Below are 21,431 nucleotides of genomic sequence, written 5' to 3' on the forward strand. Positions count from 1 at the left end.
CATTATCATTTAGTCGGCAAACCTTTGCATTCCACACCAATAGGTGGGAGTAATGCGCCTCAACGGTTTTTACCAATTGCCATAAAATAAGACTTAATTGCACATTTCAAATTTGAAACTCAACAGCCGAGACTTTTTCATCTACCACCAAAACGGTAAGTTTAGTGATATAGAATTGAACACATATAACCCTTTGCTGTTGACCAAAAGTTTAACAAGCAGTTAAAATAGGCAGATTATGAGACGGTGTGTTACATGTCGTATTTGAGACAATGTGTTCCATGTCGTATTAGCAACAAAAATCTCCGAAGTTATGTTAAATCTCGTTGTACTTGTATAATGACAATAAAAGCATTCAGTTCATTTCAATAATTCTCTAGGGGAAAATTGCGCTTTATTAATTTGAAAATGTAGTGCAATTGTTTTCCCCCCTCTACAAATGTGCTCATTGTGTGCACATTGGGGGACCTGGGTTCAAATCTTAGTTGAGTTTGCATGTTTTCCCTAGGCCTTCATGGGTTTTTCCGGGTACTCTGGTTTCGTCCTGCAACCCTAACCCATATAATGGGAAAGACAATGAATTTGAGTTATTCACATAGCCACCTCCTTGAAATGCTGGCTTTTATTGACGTTTTGTGCCACTATTATGCATTAGAAAATATAATTCACCGTTTTTTTCCCTAATATTTAAACAACATTTTTGCTGGGATGCAACCCTAGTGAGGATAAAGCTGTCGAGAAAGAGATGAAACGCCGCTTCTGATTCACAATTTTCACCTGCATATTCATGGTTTTAATAGGGAGTACAAATGTGTTACTTTGAAGGGAAAATCATTGCACGTGGTATTTCAAGTATATCAAGTCTTGTGCGCATGTGAGCTGTATCCTTGATTCAGTCATCTTAATTTTTTTGTTACAAATATGGCTTATATGCGAGAAAATACAGTACATTGTAAGAGTTTCCTTACTTCAAAATTTGATGTTCAAACACCACTTTTTTTCCCCCAATGGCTTGACGGTTGACTCTCATCCAGCCATATCTGATGCCCCTAAGTCAACTTGAGCCGTCATCCTGTTGAACGAAAATAATAATTAAAAAAAAAAAAAAACATAAATTTCACTACTCATAAAAGGTCCACGTCCGACCTTGACTATTGTGCGTGCAGCAAAAGCAAAAAAAAAAAAGCACATTAGAGGGAGATCCCAATTAATTATGAAAGGTAACGAAAAGCATATTCCTGGCTCCAGTGCATTTCTCTTCATCCAAAAACTAGCATTTAACCATTTACATTTGTGGTGGTTAAAAAAATCCACTCAAGACACGCTTTAACAGTCTGCTCACTTACATAAATGATTAAATGAATAGTCCCTTCAACAGGCAGAGATAATGGCAACAATCAAGTTCGGGAGCAGCATTGAAGCTTCTTGTCAGGCCCATGTTAAAGTGTCAACATTAAATGAAGAACTCGGTAAACTAACGCAGTGAAACATTGACATTGTCCTTTCAAAGCAAACAGTGATGTAATATTCTTTATTGTCTCATTGTGAAGTGGACAATGACGACACAAACCCAGCAAGGCTTGTCCCGTGTCCATTTGACAAGAGCCACCAGATCAGAATTTGTCGCTTCCCTTACCACATTATTAAATGCAAAAAGGTGAGTTCTCTTTTCATTATTATTTTTTTTAAAATGAACATTTTCGATTGGATTGGATAACTTTATTCATCTTGTGTTCAGAAAACTTCATTGTGACAGTAGCAAGAGGGTGAGAATGCAGATACAGGAAAGCCATAATTTGACAGTGAAACAGTGCAGTCGCAAAGGCCGCAGAACAACAAAGCAAAAGTACAAAGCAAATCAAAGTAAATGGGATCACGTGTATCACAGCGTAGGTAGGCATGGCTGAATGATTCCTAAAAAGAAGTAGCAGAAAGAAGCCAGGTTTAACAGAACAAAACTCAAAACTGTCCTAGGAAAAATCTACGATACTACTACTACCTATCCTGCAATAGAGTGATTTATTTTATATTTTAGCAGCTCCTAGCTTGAGCTCACTTTTGAACCGTAAAATGTCATTTTTCTTGTGATGTATGATGCTGAGGTGCCATTCACCTGAATCATTTGTTAACGGTGCAGAACCATCCTCAACTTGCCAAGCAAATGAAAACCTGCTCTTTCAATGCCTGCCACGTGATGCCAAAGCATGAGCTGGACGAACACACTAAAACTTGTCCCAACAGGATTGCACTGTTCACCGAGGAGGGTAAAGCGGCAGTTTTGTCCATCTTGACCTGTCAATCTTGAATTAACGGTCAGTCTGTCGGCAGATGGAGGCGAGAAATGTAGAAAATGGGAGCTTCCGGCCTCGTCTCATGCTCCAATCACCCCAGACCCTAGTGAAGACTGGGAAAAGGGTAAGACTGAAAATAACAGTTGCACACTTACATGGGAGATTTTAATTTGCATTAGGCCATTAGCTTCAGAAAGGATTGATCCATAGGCAAGTTTTAAAGTAACCAGCATCTTGTATAATAGTTCATGCATAGCTTTGGCTTTTTCTACCTTGTCTGCTATTAAAATCAATATTTTTGATTTATTGGTTGCCTTGGTGAGTGAAACGTTTTTAGTACTATTATACTATACTACTATAGTAGTATTGAAAGAGATAGACTGGATTGAATGCCCATCTCCTTCTAAGGCAATGGCTTTGTTGTTGTTTTTTATGCAGAAGCCGACGAGACAGTCATTCCATTTATTTGGGGTGAAAGTTCACTTGCCTGCAAGCTGCCAGTGTAAGTGACTGGCATTCCCAGTTTTGGCTTATGGCAGGGGTGTCCAAACTTTTTGCAAAGAGGGCCAGATTTGGTAAGGTGAAAATGTGTGCGGGCCGACTTTTAGCCTGACATTCTTTGAACCATTAACATTAAATGCAAATTAACTTTTTGGGATTTTTTTTAAAATTACAAATGGCATACTTTTACTTTTACATTTTTTTTACATTTAGGTTTTTACCGAAATCACAAACCACAAAAAATTAAGAAAACTATCAAGGATTGTCAGGTTTAGAACCATATACATTCAATAATTCGGATCAGAGGTAGCACACGCAGAGTCGGCTTGATGAGATTTTCAAAGACATCAGCTGAGGGAGGGGTCGGGAGGTGCCAGCGCTTGGAGACGAGTCCATCTCCTTGCCTGACCAGGTCCAATCCCTGCCTCCCTCCAACAGTTGAGCTGGTTTTATTAACAAAGGGTCATGTGACCTAGGTACAAACATAAGGCGGGAAGAAGTAGACAAAGAAGTGGGTGTCGTGAAAGATGACACCCCCTTAACTAAAAGGTGTCATGATGGAAGTTTCCACTGGGTCATGCAAAATTCTATTCTAGTTACTACACTATATAAACCAAAAGACATAATAATAAGCATAAAATACATTCATACTTCACATTTCCCCCCTTTAGTAACTTTGAAAGAATTTTCATTAAACATCAAGTTATATCCCTCCTATCTAGGTATTAGAATACAAACATCATCAGCAGGTACTTATCAAAAAGTATGGAAAACAATAAAGTCATTTGTGAAGGCAAAGGTGAAAAACGTGAGATAGTTTTAAGGTTATATAGGAAAACAATAAAATCATTTGTGAAGGCGCAGCTGAAAAACGTGAGGTAGCTTTAAGGTTATATAAGAAAATCCCTCTGTGTCCCTCTTTATGAGCGAACACAGTTTTGAAGTTAAGACATGTACAATTACCCGGATGACTCGACATACTCGTCGCATTTCAAAATGGTGGGAGAATCTTCATTGCGGCATGTCATGCGGTGATACTGTATGTCACTGTAAGCTACCAGCGTATGCTGGATAGTATTTCAAACCATAGCTTTCATGCAAGGGACTATACACATTGAGAAAATACAGAAGAGTAACATAATTGCAAGTAACGGTGTTAAAAATTTAACCAGGATCGCGAACCACGACCCGGATATTCACCACGACCAAAGTGATGCACCTATAGCTGAGTGATCCTGGGCCATGGCGTTGGCCAAGGCTTTCATTTCAGCTATTGCACGAATAATGTTACCTACGTCACCGATTTCATCTGGGATGAAAGTACAACCGTGTTCTCCGACCATGGCGCACACACCTCCATCCTTGGCTGTTATCAAATCCAAGACCATATGGTCTTGGCGCTCCATTTCTCTAAGGGCTTGTAATTCATCTGCTATGCCCTGTAGAGCCTTGAAAGTTTGGTTAATGAACAGTCCCATACGATAATTCAATGTCTCCACTCGGAGCATAACTTTACAAATTCTAAGCTGAGGAAGTAGTGACAGTATGAATTTTTTGGGGGGTGGACCATAGTTTATGGTCATCAGGAACATCACTGCCCCAAATTGAGTCATGTGGTTTGAATTGCACTGATCTCTTATCCCTTGCCTTTACTCCCCTTAGAAGGAAGGCATCCTGGACCATCTGCACCATTGCACACCGACCTGTCCATGCTGTGGGCAAACTCAAAAACACTGTATGGCCGCATAGCCAATACCCATCATCTTGAGGATTAGTGCCCAATACATCAGGGAGAGTGTAATAATCCCTGCAGGTGGCACCCGGGGGCGCTCCTGTGGCATTGAACTGGTCTTTGTTAGTGGTGTTTCGCGTGCACGGGGTAATTACCTGACTGCAGTACTTCATGGGGACTTCCCCCAACGGCATGGAGTGGCCAAAAAGGGACATGATACTGGCAAAACACACGGCTTTAAAACCACGTGGGTATGGGACGTCGTTCAACATAGCAAGATCTGTCCAATTGTATTTTAGGAGTCTTGTAAAATGTCTACCCGACAAATGTGGTACAGTCGGATTAATTTGGGGAACTGTAGCTCTAATTGCAGCTTCTAGGTACCATGGAGGTGTGTTGGTGTCATAGTCGTAGGGATTAATTGGCTTAGGATAAACTGGCGGGGTGCCTGTGGAAATAGGTATACGACTACACACAACAATTTTCATTCACACCGGACAATTTCTTCTGAAACATCATGAAATTATACCACACATTTTCTTCATAATAATTCTTTTGATCACTCTTTTCATACCACCTCAGTCTTTTTTGCGACAGTAGCATGGGACCATCTCGATTTCCTGCTCGAGTCTCAGTGGGCAGGGCATCCAGCCACGCCCAAGTTGCGGCTGATAGTAGAGTCGCTGTGATGAGGGTGGCGGCAGCTTTCATTTTGGTTTCTGCGCGGGAATGCAAAGTCTACGAAATGTCAAAGTTAAAACGGGGGGCGTTTGGGGCAGGTGAGCAGACGTCTGATGGTGTTCCACGGACAAGGGTTTTGGTACCGTCCGGCTTGCAGTCTACTCACAGTCCCCTATGTTTCGAACCACCTTGACCTGAGATTGGTGAATCTACGTATACCTCTCAGCAATCTTTGCAGCAGTGGAGGTTGGTGAGTTGGGCCACGAATGGGTCTTCCCATCGTGGAGAGAACCAGGACTTCCTTTTTATGACTCGGATCAGCATCCAGTCACCTGGCTTCACCACCTCCTGCAAAGTAGACAAAAGGGGATCACGGCAGCTAACATGTTCTTTGGACAAGTTTCTCCAAACATGTTACCATCCATTCTGTGATTAGGTCTGCCTTGCCCTTACTCCTTTTGTCATGTTTCACCTTCCCATAGAGGATGTTGAAATGGTCTTCCATGAACATTTGTTTGCTCTACCAGTCCCACACTCTTTGGACGTTGTCCTCGTTTGGGCCTGAGGTTACCTTGCACACCAGGTCTGCAACAAATCAAACGGTTCCTACAAAAAATTTAAAAGTAGGTATTTAGACCTCTGGGACATGGAACACACGCTGTACCATGTCCATCATCCCCCCTGTTGAGACATGGTTCAATCCATGGCTCAATTTTGGAATAATTTTTGAGAGGCACGCTAGGCCTTTAGCTGTGTACAGGTCTTCTGCAGACTGTTCTGTGTTCTTTTTGTATAGATGCATCTCTACCTTCTGTGATGCAATGTTTTGCATATTAATTAATACTGTTTTCGACTCAGTTTTTGTTGTTGTGAATACTGTGCAGTAAGTGTTTGCGCTGCTGCTTTAGCTGCTGTCGTCTTTAGCGCGTGCTCAACACCTGCATACGGCCACTTGGTTGGGCTTAATTCTCTAATGGACAAAAATCACAACAATCTTACTTATTCCATCACTTTGCTTGTGAAAATCTGAATGCTTTATCAGTCAAAAGTAGATATACTAGCTGTTATTCTATTGTGATTGCTGCTTCCTTGTTAAGATCAATAACTATATTTGATTTTTCCTTTCCTGCAATTACACAAATTAACTAATCATGCTAAAAATAGGAAAAATACAAAGAGCAAACCAGGCTGCCTTCTCCTCAGGAAAACAGCTTTCCCGCTCTCTGCAACAGTTACATTCACATCAATTAATATCCAGAAACAAATGTAAACATTTATAATTCTGAAAAGAATTGAACCCACTAAACCAGGCATGTCCAAAGTCCGGCCCGCGGGCCAAATAAGGCCCGAGGACAAATTTTGACCGGCCCACGGCCTCTATCATGAAATCAATAATACACGGCCCGCCAGCACTGTTGACCACAGTATAAAATAAATGTGTACAAAAAGCTATTTTTCACTTCACCAGAAGATGGCAGTAGCCCTGTGGCCGCACTCTGGCCGCCGTGACCCTTGCGTCATTGTTTCAGCCCAGCCCATTTCTAACATGTAAACAAAAAAAGGAAAGTTGACCGGGAGGGCCGCCGCATCCAGGAGAAGTGGAAATTTGAGTATTTTTTCACTGAAATACGAAACAACTGTGTCTGCCTAATTTGCCAAGAGACTGTGGCTGTTTTCAAGGAATTCAACATTAAGAGGCACTACCAGACGAAACATGCTAGCTACGACAAGCTAACTGGGAACGAACGCGGTGAAAAAGTGAAGCAACTGGAAGCTGTTTTAACGGCACAGCAAAGCTTTTTCACAAGAGCCCGTGAGTCAAATGAAAATGCCACAAAGGCAAGCTACGAAGTGGCAACGCTAATTGCAAAGCACTGCAAACCTTTCAGTGACGGTGAATTTATTAAAGACTGTGTAATGAAAATGGTTGAGAAAATTTGTCCCGCGAAGAAGCAAGAGTTTGCCAATATTTGCCTGGCTCGTAATACTGTGGCACGGAGAATTGAAGACGTTTCATTAGATATTAAGAGACAGTTAGAGGCAAAAGGAACTGAGTTTGACTTTTTCTCGTTAGCGTGCGATGAAGACCTGGACTACATACTGCAGTCAAGATCCCAGTATCACCCTTCACATTAGTGCAGGCAAGATATTTGTTAAGTCCTCTGAGTTGAATAAATTCTTAAATCTCAGTTCATTATTTTTTTTTGTGATGGTCAAAATCACAGTTTGAATATGCAGTGATCATTGTTTTGTTTTCAGCACTGTTCCTACAGTGAGCATATAATAGTGAATAATATGTGATGTTTCACATGAACTTAGATATCCTTGTGAAGTATGAATGTATTTTATGCTTATTATTATGTCTTTTGGTTTATATAGTGTAGTAACTAGAATAGAATTTTGCATGACCCAGTGGAAACTTCCATCATGACACCTTTTAGTTAAGGGGGTGTCATCTTTCACGACACCCACTTCTTTGTCTACTTCTTCCCGCCTTATGTTTGTACCTAGGTCACATGACCCTTTGTTAATAAAACCAGCTCAACTGTTGGAGGGAGGCAGGGATTGGACCTGGTCAGGCAAGGAGATGGACTCGTCTCCAAGCGCTGGCACCTCCCGACCCCTCCCTCAGCTGATGTCTTTGAAAATCTCATCAAGCCGACTCTGCGTGTGCTACCTCTGATCCGAATTATTGAATGTATATGGTTCTAAACCTCACATTTTCTGGTGCCGAAACCCGGGAATTCATTTCTGAATTTCCCGGACCGCGGTGGACTGAAGGCCAAGAATTACTGACGTCAGCCCTCTTACTTTGAAAGAGGGGGCTTTTCGGTCGATCGCGGCCCGTTTGAAGAAGGAACCCGGCCGGAGAGAGGATGCACGCACAAGAGACGGTAGGGCTGTTTAAAATTTATATATAACAAGGCTGGTGAAAATCCCGTTTTTCCTCTCGTGAAAAAGTCGAAGAAAAACGCTCCATAAATAGGAAATATTTGCATATCGTTGGGGAGTATGTATGTCAAAAAAAAAAAATAAAGGGAATACACAAGATATGCGGCGAATGTACACTTCGGCCATAGGTGACATTCGTAAGGAAAACTGGTGACGCGGTTTAGACTAGAGGGTGAAAGAATCCCTCGTAAAGGATTTTTGGAGATTGTTAAAAATAAGGGAAACATTCCAAAAATACAGCACCTGATGAGTAAAAGCGCTTGATAAAAGTAATCTTCATATGAAGTATATATATATATATATATATCAACCGAAAGGATATATATATATATATGAACCTGAAATATGCCGTGACGCAGTCATAAATCTCGATGATTGCCGCGCAAAATAAGAGTATAAACGACTATCTAGGCGGGTAAATAAGATAATAAATTAGTTGGGACGTCCCTAAAAAATCCTAAAGAAATATATTAATAGAGTAACATTTGACCATTGTTTGGAAAAAGTTCAAAAAATCTTCAAACAAAAGAAAAGTTGCAAAAATGGGTGTAACAAACAGCAAAGAACTCTCAACCAACATGAAGTTTATGCTAAAGCATTTTCCAGGATAATTGCACATATATGAAAGAGTGGAGGAAGAATAAAGACAAAGGGTGGGGGGTGAAAAGGGCAAAGCACATGTGAAGAAAAAATGGCTGAGCCGAGGACAAAGGAAAAATGGCGGCCAAATGGGGTGGAAAAAAAGCCTTCTTTCCCTAACCCATCCCAAAACTCGCCAGCAGGACAGGTTTGATGGATGCCAGGCCTGCTAAATGACCGTGGCCCCCCTCCTTTTCTCCCCCTCGTACCAGGCTGGGGGTCTCCTGGAATGCCAGACAAGATGTCTCAGGTTACCTCGCATCAACAAGAGCAGAGGGAGATAAGAATTTAGAGGCAGAGGAGACAGAAATGGCATTCATCCAAATTGTTAATGATATCAAACGAGAAGTTTACAATGCAGAAATGGCATTGATCCAAATTATTAAATTGTACCTGACAAGTTTAGATAAAATAATTAATTTAGGATAAGCATGATTTCTATAGGATGGAATAAGATGAATCATGTTTAGTGCACGAAATATAATTCATTGTTTTTCCATCACTAGATGAAATATGCTTTAGTGTGAGTCATATTAATGACTATTAACCTAGTTCTTTTGAGAATGACTAGTGCTGATAGGACAGAAAAAGGTGGTTAGCTGCCAATAAGCCCTTTTCAGGGATGGCGCTCTCCACTAGTGAAAAAATTACAGACCACTGATGTCTGTGAGCGTGAATGGTTGTTTGTCTTTTTGTGTTTTTGATTGGCCATCCACCAAGATATAATTGATCCCTTAGATATCAAGGTGGAAAAGGATTTAGCAAATTGGAATCAATTTCTGAAACTGCCAATAAGCCCTTTTCAGGGATGGCAGCGAAGGATTGGAAATTTGAAATCAATTTCTGAAATCGCCAATAAGTTTTTTTTGGATGGCGATGAAAAATCAAGGAAAATAGTTTAGTCCAAAGAAATTTTTTTGATGATAATGCATTGAATTGGAGGAACAAATCTGCAATGCGAAATTTTGAGCACTGAGAAAAACAAAAACAGTGCATCATATGAAATTTCAAAGTACCATTGATGTATAGGGATAATGGCATCCAAATTGTGTTAACAGATTAATTGACTGAATTGACAAAATGTTCCATATTTCGTTACCATACCAAACGCCATTATTCACTACACGATTGGAGCTGATTGATGAATCTAATCTGACTATCTGTATAAAAGAAAAACTTTAAAGAAACGCACTAATTTTGAGTTAGCAGAAGAAGACTGTGTTTTTCAACAGGAAACATGGAGAAGACGCACGAGCAACCCAAAATGAGAACGTCCGTACAACTGTTGCTGACCAAACAGCAGACATGAAAATAGCGGAGGATGCAGATCCATCTTTGCACTGTAAGGAGGTTCTCTCAGTTGAAACGTTTGAGGAGACAGGTAAGATAAGCTTATTGACGCGATCAGACGTAATGGAAAGCATCCAATATTGATTGGAAAGATTATTGCTCGAGGAGCAATGCCATAAACCATAAGGAACTTTTTATATTGGTTTTATTGTCTCCATAAAAGAGTGAAAGCGTTTCAATTGAGAACAAACCTTCTTACAGATTTTTAAAGTAAACAATTAGAGAGAAAAAGAGACTACAATGGATAGATATGTAACTAAATTTTGATTTTATGCCAGACTATTGGAAAATGTTGATTAAGAAAGTTTTAAAGGAGATGATTGGCAAACTCCAAAGACAATGGAATGTTACATTTGATAAAAAAGACTACTAGTTTGGGATATTTTGAATTTCAAATAATTGAGTCTAATATTCAACGCGATACACATTGTTAATTGAATTGGGACTTGATTACTAAGCTTTTTATAAGTAATGAATTTTAATTGCCCTAAAGGAAAATTATGCTAGAAAATATTAACCCTGATAAACAAGGGGTGGTTACAGTTTAGTGGGTTCAATTCTTTTCAGAATTATAAATGTTTACATTTGTTTCTGGATATTAATTGATGTGAATGTAACTGTTGCAGAGAGCGGGAAAGCTGTTTTCCTGAGGAGAAGGCAGCCTGGTTTGCTCTTTGTATTTTTCCTATTTTTAGCATGATTAGTTAATTTGTGTAATTGCAGGAAAGGAAAAATCAAATATAGTTATTGATCTTAACAAGGAAGCAGCAATCACAATAGAATAACAGCTAGTATATCTACTTTTGACTGATAAAGCATTCAGATTTTCACAAGCAAAGTGATGGAATAAGTAAGATTGTTGTGATTTTTGTCCATTAGAGAATTAAGCCCAACCAAGTGGCCGTATGCAGGTGTTGAGCACGCGCTAAAGACGACAGCAGCTAAAGCAGCAGCGCAAACACTTACTGCACAGTATTCACAACAACAAAAACTGAGTCGAAAACAGTATTAATTAATATGCAAAACATTGCATCACAGAAGGTAGAGATGCATCTATACAAAAAGAACACAGAACAGTCTGCAGAAGACCTGTACACAGCTAAAGGCCTAGCGTGCCTCTCAAAAATTATTCCAAAATTGAGCCATGGATTGAACCATGTCTCAACAGGGGGGATGATGGACATGGTACAGCGTGTGTTCCATGTCCCAGAGGTCTAAATACCTACTTTTAAATTTTTTGTAGGAACCGTTTGATTTGTTGCAGACCTGGTGTGCAAGGTAACCTCAGGCCCAAACGAGGACAACGTCCAAAGAGTGTGGGACTGGTAGAGCAAACAAATGTTCATGGAAGACCATTTCAACATCCTCTATGGGAAGGTGAAACATGACAAAAGGAGTAAGGGCAAGGCAGACCTAATCACAGAATGGATGGTAACATGTTTGGAGAAACTTGTCCAAAGAACATGTTAGCTGCCGTGATCCCCTTTTGTCTACTTTGCAGGAGGTGGTGAAGCCAGGTGACTGGATGCTGATCCGAGTCATAAAAAGGAAGTCCTGGTTCTCTCCACGATGGGAAGACCCATTCGTGGCCCAACTCACCAACCTCCACTGCTGCAAAGATTGCTGAGAGGTATACGTAGATTCACCAATCTCAGGTCAAGGTGGTTCGAAACATAGGGGACTGTGAGTAGACTGCAAGCCGGACGGTACCAAAACCCTTGTCCGTGGAACACCATCAGACGTCTGCTCACCTGCCCCAAACGCCCCCCGTTTTAACTTTGACATTTCGTAGACTTTGCATTCCCGCGCAGAAACCAAAATGAAAGCTGCCGCCACCCTCATCACAGCGACTCTACTATCAGCCGCAACTTGGGCGTGGCTGGATGCCCTGCCCACTGAGACTCGAGCAGGAAATCGAGATGGTCCCATGCTACTGTCGCAAAAAAGACTGAGGTGGTATGAAAAGAGTGATCAAAAGAATTATTATGAAGAAAATGTGTGGTATAATTTCATGATGTTTCAGAAGAAATTGTCCGGTGTGAATGAAAATTGTTGTGTGTAGTCGTATACCTATTTCCACAGGCACCCCGCCAGTTTATCCTAAGCCAATTAATCCCTACGACTATGACACCAACACACCTCCATGGTACCTAGAAGCTGCAATTAGAGCTACAGTTCCCCAAATTAATCCGACTGTACCACATTTGTCGGGTAGACATTTTACAAGACTCCTAAAATACAATTGGACAGATCTTGCTATGTTGAACGACGTCCCATACCCACGTGGTTTTAAAGCCGTGTGTTTTGCCAGTATCATGTCCCTTTTTGGCCACTCCATGCCGTTGGGGGAAGTCCCCATGAAGTACTGCAGTCAGGTAATTACCCCGTGCACGCGAAACACCACTAACAAAGACCAGTTCAATGCCACAGGAGCGCCCCCGGGTGCCACCTGCAGGGATTATTACACTCTCCCTGATGTATTGGGCACTAATCCTCAAGATGATGGGTATTGGCTATGCGGCCATACAGTGTTTTTGAGTTTGCCCACAGCATGGACAGGTCGGTGTGCAATGGTGCAGATGGTCCAGGATGCCTTCCTTCTAAGGGGAGTAAAGGCAAGGGATAAGAGATCAGTGCAATTCAAACCACATGACTCAATTTGGGGCAGTGATGTTCCTGATGACCATAAACTATGGTCCACCCCCCAAAAAATTCATACTGTCACTACTTCCTCAGCTTAGAATTTGTAAAGTTATGCTCCGAGTGGAGACATTGAATTATCGTATGGGACTGTTCATTAACCAAACTTTCAAGGCTCTACAGGGCATAGCAGATGAATTACAAGCCCTTAGAGAAATGGAGCGCCAAGACCATATGGTCTTGGATTTGATAACAGCCAAGGATGGAGGTGTGTGCGCCATGGTCGGAGAACACGGTTGTACTTTCATCCCAGATGAAATCGGTGACGTAGGTAACATTATTCGTGCAATAGCTGAAATGAAAGCCTTGGCCAACGCCATGGCCCAGGATCACTCAGCTATAGGTGCATCACTTTGGTCGTGGTGAATATCCGGGTCGTGGTTCGCGATCCTGGTTAAATTTTTAACACCGTTACTTGCAATTATGTTACTCTTCTGTATTTTCTCAATGTGTATAGTCCCTTGCATGAAAGCTATGGTTTGAAATACTATCCAGCATACGCTGGTAGCTTACAGTGACATACAGTATCACCGCATGACATGCCGCAATGAAGATTCTCCCACCATTTTGAAATGCGACGAGTATGTCGAGTCATCCGGGTAATTGTACATGTCTTAACTTCAAAACTGTGTTCGCTCATAAAGAGGGACACAGAGGGATTTTCTTATATAACCTTAAAGCTACCTCACGTTTTTCAGCTGCGCCTTCACAAATGATTTTATTGTTTTCCTATATAACCTTAAAACTATCTCACGTTTTTCACCTTTGCCTTCACAAATGACTTTATTGTTTTCCATACTTTTTGATAAGTACCTGCTGATGATGTTTGTATTCTAATACCTAGATAGGAGGGATATAACTTGATGTTTAATGAAAATTCTTTCAAAGTTACTAAAGGGGGGAAATGTGAAGTATGAATGTATTTTATGCTTATTATTATGTCTTTTGGTTTATATAGTGTAGTAACTAGAATAGAATTTTGCATGACCCAGTGGAAACTTCCATCATGACACCTTTTAGTTAAGGGGGTGTCATCTTTCACGACACCCACTTCTTTGTCTACTTCTTCCCGCCTTATGTTTGTACCTAGGTCACATGACCCTTTGTTAATAAAACCAGCTCAACTGTTGGAGGGAGGCAGGGATTGGACCTGGTCAGGCAAGGAGATGGACTCGTCTCCAAGCGCTGGCACCTCCCGACCCCTCCCTCAGCTGATGTCTTTGAAAATCTCATCAAGCCGACTCTGCGTGTGCTACCTCTGATCCGAATTATTGAATGTATATGGTTCTAAACCTGACAATCCTTGATAGTTTTCTTAATTTTTTGTGGTTTGTGATTTCGGTAAAAACCTAAATGTAAAAAAAATGTAAAAGTAAAAGTATGCCATTTGTAATTTTAAAAAAAATCCCAAAAAGTTAATTTGCATTTAATGTTAATGGTTCAAAGAATGTCAGGCTAAAAGTCGGCCCGCACACATTTTCACCTTACCAAATCTGGCCCTCTTTGCAAAAAGTTTGGACACCCCTGCACTAAACTGTAACCACCCCTTGTTTATCAGGGTTAATATTTTCTAGCATAATTTTCCTTTAGGGCAATTAAAATTCATTACTTATAAAAAGCTTAGTAATCAAGTCCCAATTCAATTAACAATGTGTATCGCGTTGAATATTAGACTCAATTATTTGAAATTCAAAATATCCCAAACTAGTAGTCTTTTTTATCAAATGTAACATTCCATTGTCTTTGGAGTTTGCCAATCATCTCCTTTAAAACTTTCTTAATCAACATTTTCCAATAGTCTGGCATAAAATCAAAATTTAGTTACATATCTATCCATTGTAGTCTCTTTTTCTCTCTAATTGTTTACTTTAAAAATCTGTAAGAAGGTTTGTTCTCAATTGAAACGCTTTCACTCTTTTATGGAGACAATAAAACCAATATAAAAAGTTCCTTATGGTTTATGGCATTGCTCCTCGAGCAATAATCTTTCCAATCAATATTGGATGCTTTCCATTACGTCTGATCGCGTCAATAAGCTTATCTTACCTGTCTCCTCAAACGTTTCAACTGAGAGAACCTCCTTACAGTGCAAAGATGGATCTGCATCCTCCGCTATTTTCATGTCTGCTGTTTGGTCAGCAACAGTTGTACGGACGTTCTCATTTTGGGTTGCTCGTGCGTCTTCTCCATGTTTCCTGTTGAAAAACACAGTCTTCTTCTGCTAACTCAAAATTAGTGCGTTTCTTTAAAGTTTTTCTTTTATACAGATAGTCAGATTAGATTCATCAATCAGCTCCAATCGTGTAGTGAATAATGGCGTTTGGTATGGTAACGAAATATGGAACATTTTGTCAATTCAGTCAATTAATCTGTTAACACAATTTGGATGCCATTATCCCTATACATCAATGGTACTTTGAAATTTCATATGATGCACTGTTTTTGTTTTTCTCAGTGCTCAAAATTTCGCATTGCAGATTTGTTCCTCCAATTCAATGCATTATCATCAAAAAAATTTCTTTGGACTAAACTATTTTCCTTGATTTTTCATCGCCATCCAAAAAAAACTTATTGGCGATTTCAGAAATTGATTTCAAATTTCCAATCCTTCGCTGCCATCCCTGAAAAGGGCTTATTGGCAGTTTCAGAAATTGATTCCAATTTGCTAAATCCTTTTCCACCTTGATATCTAAGGGATCAATTATATCTTGGTGGATGGCCAATCAAAAACACAAAAAGACAAACAACCATTCACGCTCACAGACATCAGTGGTCTGTAATTTTTTCACTAGTGGAGAGCGCCATCCCTGAAAAGGGCTTATTGGCAGCTAACCACCTTTTTCTGTCCTATCAGCACTAGTCATTCTCAAAAGAACTAGGTTAATAGTCATTAATATGACTCACACTAAAGCATATTTCATCTAGTGATGGAAAAACAATGAATTATATTTCGTGCACTAAACATGATTCATCTTATTCCATCCTATAGAAATCATGCTTATCCTAAATTAATTATTTTATCTAAACTTGTCAGGTACAATTTAATAATTTGGATCAATGCCATTTCTGCATTGTAAACTTCTCGTTTGATATCATTAACAATTTGGATGAATGCCATTTCTGTCTCCTCTGCCTCTAAATTCTTATCTCCCTCTGCTCTTGTTGATGCGAGGTAACCTGAGACATCTTGTCTGGCATTCCAGGAGACCCCCAGCCTGGTACGAGGGGGAGAAAAGGAGGGGGGCCACGGTCATTTAGCAGGCCTGGCATCCATCAAACCTGTCCTGCTGGCGAGTTTTGGGATGGGTTAGGGAAAGAAGGCTTTTTTTCCACCCCATTTGGCCGCCATTTTTCCTTTGTCCTCGGCTCAGCCATTTTTTCTTCACATGTGCTTTGCCCTTTTCACCCCCCACCCTTTGTCTTTATTCTTCCTCCACTCTTTCATATATGTGCAATTATCCTGGAAAATGCTTTAGCATAAACTTCATGTTGGTTGAGAGTTCTTTGCTGTTTGTTACACCCATTTTTGCAACTTTTCTTTTGTTTGAAGATTTTTTGAACTTTTTCCAAACAATGGTCAAATGTTACTCTATTAATATATTTCTTTAGGATTTTTTAGGGACGTCCCAACTAATTTATTATCTTATTTACCCGCCTAGATAGTCGTTTATACTCTTATTTTGCGCGGCAATCATCGAGATTTATGACTGCGTCACGGCATATTTCAGGTTCATATATATATATATATCCTTTCGGTTGATATATATATATATATATATACTTCATATGAAGATTACTTTTATCAAGCGCTTTTACTCATCAGGTGCTGTATTTTTGGAATGTTTCCCTTATTTTTAACAATCTCCAAAAATCCTTTACGAGGGATTCTTTCACCCTCTAGTCTAAACCGCGTCACCAGTTTTCCTTACGAATGTCACCTATGGCCGAAGTGTACATTCGCCGCATATCTTGTGTATTCCCTTTATTTTTTTTTTTTGACATACATACTCCCCAACGATATGCAAATATTTCCTATTTATGGAGCGTTTTTCTTCGACTTTTTCACGAGAGGAAAAACGGGATTTTCACCAGCCTTGTTATATATAAATTTTAAACAGCCCTACCGTCTCTTGTGCGTGCATCCTCTCTCCGGCCGGGTTCCTTCTTCAAACGGGCCGCGATCGACCGAAAAGCCCCCTCTTTCAAAGTAAGAGGGCTGACGTCAGTAATTCTTGGCCTTCAGTCCACCGCGGTCCGGGAAATTCAGAAATGAATTCCCGGGTTTCGGCACCAGAAAATGTGAGGTTTAGAACCATATACATTCAATAATTCGGATCAGAGGTAGCACACGCAGAGTCGGCTTGATGAGATTTTCAAAGACATCAGCTGAGGGAGGGGTCGGGAGGTGCCAGCGCTTGGAGACGAGTCCATCTCCTTGCCTGACCAGGTCCAATCCCTGCCTCCCTCCAACAGTTGAGCTGGTTTTATTAACAAAGGGTCATGTGACCTAGGTACAAACATAAGGCGGGAAGAAGTAGACAAAGAAGTGGGTGTCGTGAAAGATGACACCCCCTTAACTAAAAGGTGTCATGATGGAAGTTTCCACTGGGTCATGCAAAATTCTATTCTAGTTACTACACTATATAAACCAAAAGACATAATAATAAGCATAAAATACATTCATACTTCACAAGGATATCTAAGTTCATGTGAAACATCACATATTATTCACTATTATATGCTCACTGTAGGAACAGTGCTGAAAACAAAACAATGATCACTGCATATTCAAACTGTGATTTTGACCATCACAAAAAAAAATAATGAACTGAGATTTAAGAATTTATTCAACTCAGAGGACTTAACAAATATCTTGCCTGCACTAATGTGAAGGGTGATACTGGGATCTTGACTGCAGTATGTAGTCCAGGTCTTCATCGCACGCTAACGAGAAAAAGTCAAACTCAGTTCCTTTTGCCTCTAACTGTCTCTTAATATCTAATGAAACGTCTTCAATTCTCCGTGCCACAGTATTACGAGCCAGGCAAATATTGGCAAACTCTTGCTTCTTCGCGGGACAAATTTTCTCAACCATTTTCATTACACAGTCTTTAATAAATTCACCGTCACTGAAAGGTTTGCAGTGCTTTGCAATTAGCGTTGCCACTTCGTAGCTTGCCTTTGTGGCATTTTCATTTGACTCACGGGCTCTTGTGAAAAAGCTTTGCTGTGCCGTTAAAACAGCTTCCAGTTGCTTCACTTTTTCACCGCGTTCGTTCCCAGTTAGCTTGTCGTAGCTAGCATGTTTCGTCTGGTAGTGCCTCTTAATGTTGAATTCCTTGAAAACAGCCACAGTCTCTTGGCAAATTAGGCAGACACAGTTGTTTCGTATTTCAGTGAAAAAATACTCAAATTTCCACTTCTCCTGGATGCGGCGGCCCTCCCGGTCAACTTTCCTTTTTTTGTTTACATGTTAGAAATGGGCTGGGCTGAAACAATGACGCAAGGGTCACGGCGGCCAGAGTGCGGCCACAGGGCTACTGCCATCTTCTGGTGAAGTGAAAAATAGCTTTTTGTACACATTTATTTTATACTGTGGTCAACAGTGCTGGCGGGCCGTGTATTATTGATTTCATGATAGAGGCCGTGGGCCGGTCAAAATTTGTCCTCGGGCCTTATTTGGCCCGCGGGCCGGACTTTGGACATGCCTGGCTTATGGTTCCAATTTCTTGAAAAAAAAGAAATGCATATTTTATGATCTGTGTATTTCTTTTATCACTGTACAATTTCAAACAACATGTTTGTTCAGTTGGTTTCTGATTTTATCGGAACTGGTTTAAAAAAATTTTTTTAGATTTTGTTGCTGTTGTTGTTTAAATATGATTATTGTAGTGTGGTATTTTTTTAATTTTTTTAGATGATGTTGTGATAATTCATGAACAATAAATGATGTAAAATGAACGTAGTTGAACTGTATATATTTATTTGTTAACCTGTCATTGGCTTTGTATCATAATAGTCAAGGTCCTCTAATCGAACATGGAAAAAAGAAGAAAAAAAAACTTTCTTTCGTGCGGGTGGTAAAATGACCATAAATATATCCTCCAACTAGGATTTTGCTCGAACCAACATGTCAACACATTCACTATAAACATGAAGGAACGATGGAATTTGCTGTTTATTTTGTCAGGGTGTCCCGGGCTGAGGGCAAGCACAATTTGGGTACAAAGAATAAAATCTAGAAGCCATGAAAGACAGAACACACCCCATGTGCACAATTGAACAATATTCAAAAATAAATTGAAGTGTCATAGCATGCAGAAAAGTCAAAATTTTGAGATTGCAAACCTTTGTAAGGCACGGCGGGTGCTAAGTAAGGCAGAAATCATGTAGTCTGTGCTAGGCATTTGTGCTCAACAGTTGTTAAACAAAAAAGGCAACAGGATTGTGTGGTTCACCTGAAAATGACAATTCCAAATTATTAGTTTGTTGTTCAGCAGGTGTTGATTGACGGTGACAAAGTCAAGTAGAGCACACTTTTGCACAACATGAAATGTAATCCCTTTAAGAACCGTGGCTTGAAGTTGGGTGCAAAATCAGTAAAAAAAAACAACAACAAAAACAGGTACCTTTGTGCTGAATGATCATTAAAAAAAAGCTTCTACTGAACACTTAAATGCAACAAAATCTGAAGTGACTCTGGTGCACAATTTTCCCACTTAAGGCAGAAAGATGGTAATTCTCTCAGTTAAGGATTTCTTGCTGTAACTGCAAAATCGGCACCTTCCCATCCAGTTCTTCCAACATTGTTTTTCCGTCTCTGTCAATGCGTGGCTGTGTAATGACTGAGCAAGGGTCTTCATGACCCACACTTTCTGGCCTGCAGGTCTCGGTTGCATCTGCTTTAAAAAATAAAAAATACATAAAAATCAGACAAATAAGGTAAGAGCTCCCTTCTCAAATTATTTCGTATATAGATTTCACACTTAAACAATTAATAGCTTAAAAATGTAAAGAGAATACTTTTCCAAACAGCAAAATATTCAAAGTAGGCAGCATGGTGGTAGACTGGTTAGCACATTTGCCTCACAGTTTTGCTATCAAAGCTTCAACTCTGATCAGTTTTTGTCTGGAGTTTGGATGTTCTCCCTCTGCCTACTAATGTGATTTCCAACTACATCACAAAAACATGCTCAATAGGCTGATATGACACCCAACATTCTCCAAAGGTGGGATTGTGACTGTTGCGCATTGTCTAAATGTGCCCTGCAATTCAGCAAGCACAGGTTCAGTGTGTAACCCACCTCAAACCTGTAGTTGGCTTGAATAGCCCTGAACATCCTTACAACCCATGTAAGGATTAATGGTATAGATGATGAATGGAATATTCAGTGGAACAGACTACAAAGGCAGAAATAGCATGCATGGCAGAGTTCCAAAAACTGTAAATATCATTGGCAATTCTACCTTCAACTTTGGCTGTGTCCAAACCGATGCATGTTCTGCAAGAAAAAAATGGAAATCAGATAAATGGAGAAAGAACGGATTAAAGACGTTTAATACGTGTGGCTTGTTTTTTTTTTCTTCTGCTTTGTGTAAAGACAAAAAAACAAGTATGTTTTGAGGACTGAAGCTTGGGGAACTTTTAGTGATGTAATATGTACGCTAAACTAAAAACTGTTGGCGATTTGGTGTTAACATCATAGTTTAAAAGAAAAAGGAAATACTTAGTGCCTTTTAAAAAAAGATTAAAGACTTTTCCTTTTGGAATGATTCTCTATACTTTCCGCAAGCAGTATGTTCTCCATGTTGTCTTCTTGATATCGTTGAACGACAGCTGGCATGTAGAAAAGGTCAGAGGTGAGATTTAGAAAAGGGGAACGCTGGGGCTGAAAATGACACGTGCCCTTTGCGTGTTTAGTCTGTCCTCTTCTCACTACTGGATGACCGACATTTTCAGGGGTGTGTTCTTTGCTAGAAAATAATTGCAAAGTTGATAAAACTATCAAGTTTATTGTCGCAAACTATCAAAGTCTTTCTGCATTAATGTTCATGCAATGTGAGCATTATTGTAGATCTCAATGACTGAACTTTGAGGTTGAGCTCCAGACCTTCTCCAGATGCTTGTTTGTGGACGTAGATAATTATTCATGTTATTCTATATTCATTTGTTGCTTTACAGAGGACTTTTCTTTTTAATGGCCTGGTTCCATGTTCTCAAATTTGAATAAATTGGAGGGTGAAGAGATGCGTTTGAATCGCTTTATTTTTGGGTAAGCCTCTTTTAACCAGCGATCAATGGGTATGTTTACATGCTATAGTTACTATAGCATGTAAACATACTGTAGTTTTAGATGGAACAAATTACTTGCTTATAAGGGTATACTATACTATAGTATACCCCTTATAAGCAAGTAATTTGTTCCATCTAAAACTACAGTAACATGCACAAACGGACAGATTGTCGGTTCAGGAAATATTGTCAAATTATCACATGATTCCCTTGTTTGGCGTCAACATGCTTCTCTTGGATTACTGAAATCTGACTTGTATTAATTCTTCTTCTGAAGTCATTTCTATTTACA

General features: G+C 39.9%; 2 protein-coding genes across 6 annotated transcripts in view; one reads left to right on the forward strand and one right to left on the reverse strand.

Annotated features, from left to right (window-relative positions):
- Positions 1-18,811, forward strand: gtsf1 (gametocyte specific factor 1). 4 transcript variants are annotated; one of them, XM_077716718.1, is made up of 7 exons: positions 1-155; positions 1,379-1,469; positions 1,551-1,657; positions 2,138-2,264; positions 2,318-2,415; positions 2,730-2,817; positions 18,556-18,811. In XM_077716718.1, exons 2-6 carry the CDS (start codon positions 1,388-1,390, stop codon positions 2,799-2,801), a joined length of 486 nt encoding a protein of 161 aa, XP_077572844.1. In that variant the 5' UTR covers positions 1-155; positions 1,379-1,387; the 3' UTR covers positions 2,802-2,817; positions 18,556-18,811. The 4 variants fall into 4 exon arrangements, with proteins under 4 accessions (XP_077572844.1, XP_077572853.1, XP_077572860.1 ...); XM_077716727.1 differs by having other exon boundaries at positions 2-155; positions 2,730-2,816; positions 18,563-18,811; XM_077716734.1 differs by having other exon boundaries at positions 20-155; positions 2,329-2,415.
- The window catches only part of LOC144196483 (protein phosphatase 1 regulatory subunit 3A), a 5,416-nt gene continuing 2,794 nt past the window's right edge, over positions 18,810-21,431 (reverse strand). Inside the window, exons 2-3 of one of the 2 annotated variants that reach the window (XM_077716705.1) lie at positions 20,314-20,348; positions 18,810-19,745 (exon numbers count right to left, since the gene is read on the reverse strand). In XM_077716705.1, coding sequence (XP_077572831.1) covers positions 19,591-19,745; positions 20,314-20,348 — 190 coding nt within the window. In that variant the 3' untranslated portion in view covers positions 18,810-19,590. Of the gene's footprint in view, positions 19,749-20,313; positions 20,349-21,431 lie in introns of both variants that reach the window. The other variant, XM_077716695.1, reaches the window with a different exon arrangement.

Source organism: Stigmatopora nigra, chromosome 1, assembly GCF_051989575.1.
Source record: "Stigmatopora nigra isolate UIUO_SnigA chromosome 1, RoL_Snig_1.1, whole genome shotgun sequence".
NCBI lineage: Eukaryota > Metazoa > Chordata > Actinopteri > Syngnathiformes > Syngnathidae > Stigmatopora > Stigmatopora nigra.